Source organism: Apteryx mantelli, chromosome 17 (genome assembly GCF_036417845.1).
Source record: "Apteryx mantelli isolate bAptMan1 chromosome 17, bAptMan1.hap1, whole genome shotgun sequence".
In the NCBI taxonomy this organism is placed as follows: Eukaryota; Metazoa; Chordata; class Aves; order Apterygiformes; family Apterygidae; genus Apteryx; species Apteryx mantelli.
Window position 1 is genome coordinate 2,462,711 of NC_089994.1, and position 8,311 is coordinate 2,471,021.

The 8,311-nt window shown below is 42.0% G+C and overlaps 1 protein-coding gene across 9 annotated transcripts in view; it reads left to right on the forward strand.

Annotated features, from left to right (window-relative positions):
- Nucleotides 1–7,595, forward strand: part of HORMAD2 (HORMA domain containing 2) — a 31,969-nt gene extending 24,374 nt beyond the window's left edge. For 2 of the 9 annotated variants that reach the window (XM_013954803.1, XM_013954808.1), the window contains one exon: nt 7,298–7,595. In XM_013954803.1, coding sequence (XP_013810257.1) covers nt 7,298–7,381 — 84 coding nt within the window. In that variant the 3' untranslated portion in view covers nt 7,382–7,595. Of the gene's footprint in view, nt 1–1,290; nt 2,348–6,375 lie in introns of those variants that run through there. The other 7 variants (XM_013954810.2, XM_067306772.1, XM_013954806.2 and 4 more) reach the window with 5 other exon arrangements.
- Nucleotides 7,596–8,311: the final 716 nt, after the last annotated feature.

Here is an 8,311-nt window from a genome sequence, read left to right on the forward strand (position 1 = left end):
GTCATCTTGCTAGTAAAGACTTTTACTCTGTTCTCATGTTTAACTCTCCACATTCCACATATATTTTTGCATACTTGTCTAGTGCAAACTTTCGATTGCAAAGAGACAGCAAACATAGTATCGTCATAACAATGTAGTTCAACAGCACTTGTTCGATGTTCTAAAGCTGAGAATTGATGAATCCATACGAATGGTGTCTGTGCTTCTTTTTCTCTCTCTCTTTCTCACACACACACACACACAAACACACACACCCAACTGGCTGAATTTGCTCCTCTGTGGCTGGACAGTCCTTTGCCAATATGTCATCAATATTAATGGCAGTATTTCAAGATAAACTTTGAGGTATTAATGCCTGCAAACAACAAGTCTCATGATTCATTAGACAGTGCTTAACTTCATCCTATCTACTATTTCCGGAGCATAGATTTTTTTCAAAAAAGGGTTTTTATCTATATTAAACACAGAGATAAAATAATCTATACACATTTTCTGCTGTTGCTGAATGTTTTTTTCTGACTCTGCAAATAGTGTTGCTATGGCTATATTATCAGCTTATTTCTAAAGCACCATGTACCAAGGGGCTTAGACAGTTACATGATATAAATCATGTTGAAATACAGCACTTTTAAAACTTAGTTTTAATAAAGGTACCTTATGACTGCAAATACAGGTAAGGACATCCACAGCAATAAAATAAGGCATTTAGATATACTTTGGAGCAAGAGCACTGTGTTTTGTGTCATGTAGATTGCCTGGCACTCTGTCAAGACCTAAGGGATATTATTGGAGTGAGAGGAGCAAAATGGTCTTAACTGGTCTTACACATTTTTTAAAAGTTGTTCGGGGAACAGCATTTCCATTACTTTACACACATAGCAAAAGAGATATTGAAATGTGAAATTGCAAAGAAGGTAATGAAATGCACCCTCTTCCCAACACAGTGTCGATTGTCTAAAGTGTTCAGATCCTACAGTGATGGGGAAGTACAAGTGCTAGAATTCAACAGAGTAATTTGCCCAGTAATGTAGCCTATCTGAAATGTCAGGGATGTTGCAACAAAGATATTGCAGGAATAGGGCTTGAAGAGCAGCTGTGGTTTTGGATGTAAGGTGTTTCTTCTGTGGTGTATGTCAGAGAGCTGCAAAGAAGGCAGTGGGGATCACTTGCTGAGGATCAGACCCACAGTGCCTAAGGCACATCCTTGAAGATCCTCAGCCCCCAGTCCCATCACTGGACATACCAGCTTCCCTATCGCTATTAATATGATGATGTCTTCTGCTGTGGCAGCACCTGTGATTGGCTCCAGGCATTTGGGATCCTCTTCACTGCTGAAACTGTGAACCTTTGCTTGACTGGATAAAAGCCCCTGGAGGTGTGGATTGACCTTACCTGACTAGCTGACCTCAATTTAAACCAGCTGCTGATTTCTTGCCTTTCTTGTGCTTTTACTCTACTTGGTCATCAAAGAAAGAATCAGAAGCCAGACTAGAACTGGCTGACTGGGTAGAGATAACTCTGAAGTCGAACAATCCTAAATGATCAATTGAATTTTGCAACTGGCTGAGTTACTTATTGCAATTAAAATGACAGTACCACAGCTGTGCTTACTTGGCCCAAGGCAGACAGACCACTGACTATCCCTGAGCTTGCAGCAGTGTCTGGCAGGTTTTGTGGCTTGATGCCTATTTCACAAAACAGGTAGAACATGAGAATTCTCCATTTTATCCTCACTTACAGTCCTCTGTTCTCATTTTTGCACCTGTGGCCTAATAAGCCAGTTTGTTCACATGCCAGAGCAAACCAGAAATCTTTGCCCAGATTTTGTAATGATGTTTGCTCTCATGCCTGCACATCCACTGGAGGCCTGCGTTCTTCACAGGACAGCAACAGCTCAGGACCTGCCTTGACCTGAAAGCATGGCCCTGGTGTTGCCAGAATGTTTCACCTCTGTGTTTCTCCAGCCCGCTGCCTCCTGCCTGCCCCCAAAGACTTGTCCTGTTGTTGTGCTGTGCACGTATGAGAAAGACAAACAAGGCTGTGATTATGGCTGTGCAAACGAGTTAGCACGTTAACTTGCTTTGTGCACAGTGGAAAACACCGAGTGTCTTGTCCCACAATGAAAGTGAAGTAAGCTATCTTGTGTTACCGCATAGTAAGAGTGTGCACACAGCTGCCACGAGGTAAATCCACAGCTTGGTTTACTGCAAAGTGTCTTGGTCTTGTACCCCTGGCCAGAGACTCACTGTCTCAGTTCACATTGGCTTCTAATCAGCTATTTTACGGTAATGACTTTTAGTCATTTTCATTTCAGGCTTGATTAGAAATAAAGTAACTTGTGATGAACTGCCACAGTAAGCGTCTGATTTTTCTTTCCCACAAGCTTGTGGTTACCATCAGATTCTAAGAAAAGTCTTTCCACTGCAGATTGGAATCATCAAGCCACTTACACATATCCTTTTATTTATTAGCAATTCTGCTTGGCTAGCTAAAGGTAAAAAACCTTTTTCTTGTGTTTCAGTCACATTTCTAGTTAATACTCATTAACTGACTTAATGTATGTTACACATCATCAACCTGATTCACTACTGACATAAAACAGAAGCAATTCGTTAGTAACGGTCCCTTGGCAATTAGTGAACTAAATTACGTCTGAACAATTTTCTTCAAAGATTCTCCTCCTCCCCCAATGCATCATTCGGCAAGTCCCTTGAATACTTACAGTAATTATGTGCGTGCAGTGAAAGGAGACTGTTACCTCTTAAACCAAAATAAATGAATATGTGATCTTTGTGCTAATACAACAATGAGTAATACAAAGAATCACAGACATCCTCCCTTTGATCTGTCAAAGATATGAACAGCAATTAAGATTGCAAGCGATTTTTAAAAACCAGAATATTGGGAACATTCTGTGAGGGGAAAGTGAATCTTTCACAGCATTTTTAGAAAATCAGCGGAGAAGAGGAACCCTTTCTCATTTCTCCTGACCACAGGCTTTCTAACTGATGCAATATGGATATCCTTACACCTGCTGAGCCACATGCAGGTTGGTGGTGCTTCCAAAAATCGTTCTTTATTTCTGGGATAGTGTTTAACAAGAACAGTAGTATCTGTGTTTCAAACTGAAAGTCAAGCCAAAGTCAAACGGAAAGTGTTTACCATTGTCTCAACCACATCCTTAAATATAATGTCCTCAACAAGAAAATACCCCCAACTTCTAGTACTGTACAGTAATCTTGAGGACAGGTGTCAATATTCAGTTTTCACCTGAAAACTGATGATTCTTTAGGGGTTTCCACTGCTACGTGTGGTCTAGGAAATCATCTAATCTGACTGCTGCTACTTTCAGTTTTGTAAGGAAAGCAGAAAGGAGAAACAAAACATAACACATGAGTAGGAGAAATGAAAATTCTTTTACACTTGAAACCAGAGAGTTAGAGTTTTGCCATTGATTTCAGTGGAAAATGGAGAGACCTCTATCTGGGGTGGTAATACAAAAATCATATTGTTATACTGTCCAAGTAAGCTATCATTTTCTGGATATACCTTGCTATGAAAGTGATTAGAAGTTAAGTAGTGCTTTTCATGAGTATAATTCTAATAATAATGTTTTTTCTGAAGAACCATTCCTTGAGATTACCACCTCAGGATTTTGACTGGTAATTTAATTTTTGAAGGTTCTGCATTTTTCCTCTTTAGTCAGCAGGTGAAGTATGCAGCTGTGGCCTGTTGTAGTAGAGTGGCTGCATTTGTCATGCCACAAGGTTGCCATTCTTGGGGGCCAGGATCTTTGTACTTAAAGCATAAAGTCACCCCAATGGCATCCCACCCATGTGTGTAGCTGTGCTAAGTCGTCTTTGTTAATGGATGAGTAAAATTTCATTAGCCTTTTGTTGTCATCACGAGGTAAGTAAGAGGGATTTGCATCTGAGCTGGCACATTTTCCATAAGTGGTTTCCAAAGCTAATTTAAGTCAAACAGGCATGTATATCTTTCCTTTAAACTGAGACTAAGATTCCAAAGTCTCATAGGAGTTTTCCATAGGAAGCACCACCCTGGGTATCTGTGTGCCAGACATACTTGTATGGCATTTCCCTGAGCCTCAGTAACATACTGTTCTAACTCAGAATCGATTGGTTATCTGGTGACATTTTCTAAATATCTTGCTATAAAATTTGTCATTTAAATGCTAGAAAAGTAGTTCTTAAGACACTAGCTGTAAAATTTCCATTGATTCAACACAATCTCAGTGGATCCTATTGCCCAGCTGTAACAGAAATAATACAACTGTCCTCACTTAATTTGCATGGTTTGTTTTGGAAGGGCTAATAATTCCCTGTGCATATGTTCTAAGCATTTTCTTATCTCATTAGCTAATGGATTTAGCTCTGCATTTAACGTGTTTTTAAGGAGGGGATCTTGTTACTGAAAAGACATACCCTTAAGCATATTGCAGGCAGGTTTAAGGACTGTTACTGCTATTTAGAAGAAAGCACACAAGACCTACCCTGGACTTTGGGAAAGCACATGTCAGTGGGAGAAGGGAGCTGTGGTAGGCAGATATAAGGTAGTGGTTTCCTTTATAGACATTTCTTGATATATTCCATTTATATTACTTGTATTTCTTTACAGGACGTGCAGTGAGGGGATGTTTATTCTGATGAAAGTCTAGGCTTGATAACAGGAAACCCAACTCCTTTGTGCAGCAAATTGACCTTGAATCACACAGACCTTTTTTCAGTAACAGAGGGTAGGACTGTCTAAAACACAGGAAAATGATGTCTCTAGAAAACAGAGTGGCATTTTGAGTTGGCTACAATCTATCCAAGTCTTTGCCAGCCTCCAAACCGTGAATGTCATCCAGAGCAGGTGGTACAGATGTAAACATGGTTTAGGGAATTGTTAGGAGAACAAGGAGGACAGTTGCTTTTTGTCCCTGAATACTTTTTCTTAAAAGTTAAGTCAAAAGAGTAAATTGAAACTGCATGCCCCAGTGGGTAAGGCACAGTACTGGGACTCAGGAGAGGTCTGTGCATGACCCAGTGAGGGCTTTCACTTGTTTGTGACCTTAATTGACCCCCTCCCTTCTCCTCCAGTTCAGAGTGCTGGCCTTCGGGACAGGAACCACGTCTCACGAGCCCTTGCAGGACCTACTGTTACAGCGCTTAAATCTTGTCTGACATTTCTAGATACTTCCACAGCATTAATAAAGCAGCATCTCAAGCTGCAGTTGCATTAATGTGCAGTATTTCCAAAGCAAATGAGCTCTGCTTATACACAAAAAGATTATTTTTTTCCCCTCTGCTGTTCCAGTTAAGCTACCCCGGAATCCGAGACTTTTGCTGAGCTCTTTTCTTCTCACATATCTTCAGCTGGAAAAAAGATTTTGTCCTCTGCCACAGCTTGGCAGCCTAAATATCTTCCCTCCACTTGCACGACTGCAAAAGACTGGAACGTAATCAGTGGAGGCTGCTCCATCCTGCATTAAATGCCATCGGTCATTGCTATTAGGCCATAAAATTGGGAATCAGCAGGGCTTCGGAGATTCCTAGCTGTGTCTCTGAAGTAGAGAGTAGGAATGGAAAGCACAGGGAGTTTACAACCACTGCGTTCCTCAAATACTCAGGCAGGGGGCAAGGACCTCTCTTTTTGGCCATGACCTCCAGTTAGATTGACTTTGAGTGGGGCAGGAAGCTTCAGCCCAGCACTAGCACAGGGCAAAGCTCCCTGAAGAATCATGGTGTTACTCCATGGTAAAGAGGTCCTGAATCAGGCCAAATTCCAGACGCATGGAAGGTACTGGTGAGCACACCGTAAAGACGAAGCGTAATTGTCTGTTCACAACCAAATATTTCCTTTGGCATGTGGTTGCTTGGCTGTTACCTGGTTTCCCTACTGGCGCAGTGGAATTACACTGAAGTTAAAAAAAAAAAAAAAAGAACTGGGCCAGCCACCCTACAGCAATTTCTTTCTGTTTCCAAAGTACTGCCTAGAGAGCTTAACCTGAGGCTTTAGGCCAGGAATATCCAAAAAGCATCATGAAAGCAAATGCTCTCAGCCTCTCTCTACCTGCTGGATGAGGCCAGATGGGGTCATCCACAGATGCTTGCTGTTTGCGTACAGTTTGGGGAAGCTCTGTGTGCTTCAGAGCTTTGGATGACTTCAAAATCTGACCCACAGTCAACCTCCAATACTTCTGTAAAGAAAGTTCAAGCGTGAACAAGGATTTGACATGGATGTGTTGATTTTCTGCTTTAAAAGAAATGCTAGTTTGCAAGCAAGCTTCCTCTGTTGTTGGTGTTCAGAGGGCCATTACCTACTTAGGTTCAGAAGTCATATAGCTGATTGGTTGGCCTATTTTCTTTTTCCCAGGCTGTTCTAGAGAATGTAAGAGCTGAGGTACTTGGCTACAAGAGATTTTCTTCTCTGAAATTGGCAGCTGCTCATTCCGGAAAAGCATCAGCATATTTGGCCACTGATTGCAAAGGAAAAAAGGGAAAACCATTATTTTTTCATTTCACTTATTAAACTATCCAGTGGGAAACACTGTCTGTATTTGGGTGACCCTCATTACTAAGACATTGCTAAGGCTTCCCTCCTATGCCTTTCGCTTAAGAGTGGAAAATAAAAATATTCAGTTCTCAAAAAATGCATATATTCTCCTTGGCTGGATTAGGAGTAAGCCCGTGCCAAATTTCTAATTGTATCAGGCCTTACACAGCAGTATATTCAACGTCATGGCTTCATGAGTCAGGATTTTCTGTCTGAAAAGGATCACGTCAAGAAGCCGGGGACAAAAATTCCCTATAGCCCAGCAACAGAGCGCTCTGTTAGGAAAGAGAGTTAGATGTGCAAGTGAGATATTTCTGCCTGGGCATCCTTCCACGTTGGACAAAGGAAGTACTCAGGAATGGTCAATGAGGCTTCTCATGACTCAAGTGCTGTGATAATTGCTCCTGGAGCGTAGTGTGTGAAACTCCGCGAACCTGCAAGGCGACTGGTCATGTCGACGGAAATGCTCGGGGTGGCTTTGCTGATGTAAGGATGCCTTTGAAGTCGCTGTCTACCAACGCTCTGCCGCTTAGTTTACTTGAGCACTGAGGCAACGGCAGCCAGTCGATTCATTACATCACGAGGGCTTTACAACAGCGCTGTCAGAGCCGTGTGGCTCACCGTTGCAGGAAACATTGCTCATGGGCAGCCTTGGGATTTTCAGTATTTTGTAACTGGTATTTCCTCTGCTTTCCAATAATAATTGTATTAATCCATCAATTGTTGCTTATTTCATCGACAGATCACAAGATTCTTTGCAAAGGAGGTTGGACATTTTTATTCCCGTTTGACAGGAGAGAGAAGCTTAAATTTAAGCTGGAAGTGACTCACCTGAGGTCACACAAGCCTGCAGTGGCAGAGATCTCAGATCTTCAAGGTCCTGTCATCAGATACTTATCTGGCATTTCCAATATTGCAACTATTTAGCTTAGTTAAGAATTTTGTCTGTTAATCTGGAACATCACTAGGGAGCCTTGTGAAGCAGGGCTTTGATAAATGAGTTTTTTGCTAAATTCAGCGCTTTGCTGGGCTCTGTCTTACTTTTGTCTGTGGTCTGGATCTCAGTCATGTACTCTGGTGACATTTTGAATCTGAGGGAAGCATCTAAGAGAGGTGCCTGTAGAAGGATGTTTCACTGAAGCAAAAGCTGAAAGCCGAATCCCTTTCTGACAGAGCATTCACCCCTACTTTGAGGTGTCTAGCTGAAGGCTATCAGCCCTGAACTCCCTGTTTGGTCAATGAACAGAGAGCAGCTCTTCTCCAGGGTGATTCAGAGTGGAGGTGGACTCTTCTTCTGAATCACGCTAAAGGAAATCTTTCCTCTGTTTCTCCATTGTCCACGGAGGGACCCTCCCCACTAACACTGGTCTTTGAAGGCGGGGTGTGAAACCCATCCAGCATGTTAATCTATTTTTCTCTCCATGGACTTGCTCCTATGCCTTTGTATGGGATGACAAGAACTCGTGCATGGAACAGAATATTTTACATCCACATGCCCAGAAGGCTTTACACCTTCCTCTGGAGTGTCTGGTGTTAGTTACTGCCAGAGGCAGACGCTGGGCTAGATGGGCTTTAGGTCTGATCTGGCAGTTCCTGTGCTCCTTTGATCTAATATGAGGTTTAGCCATCGCCTACTGGTGCAACAAGAGATGAGAATTTTGCTGATGTTCAGTATTTCTGCAGAAACAAAGAATCACTTTCTTTGGGTTTGGTGATCCTGGAGATTAGACTTGATCCCTGTAAATCCTCCAGTGTA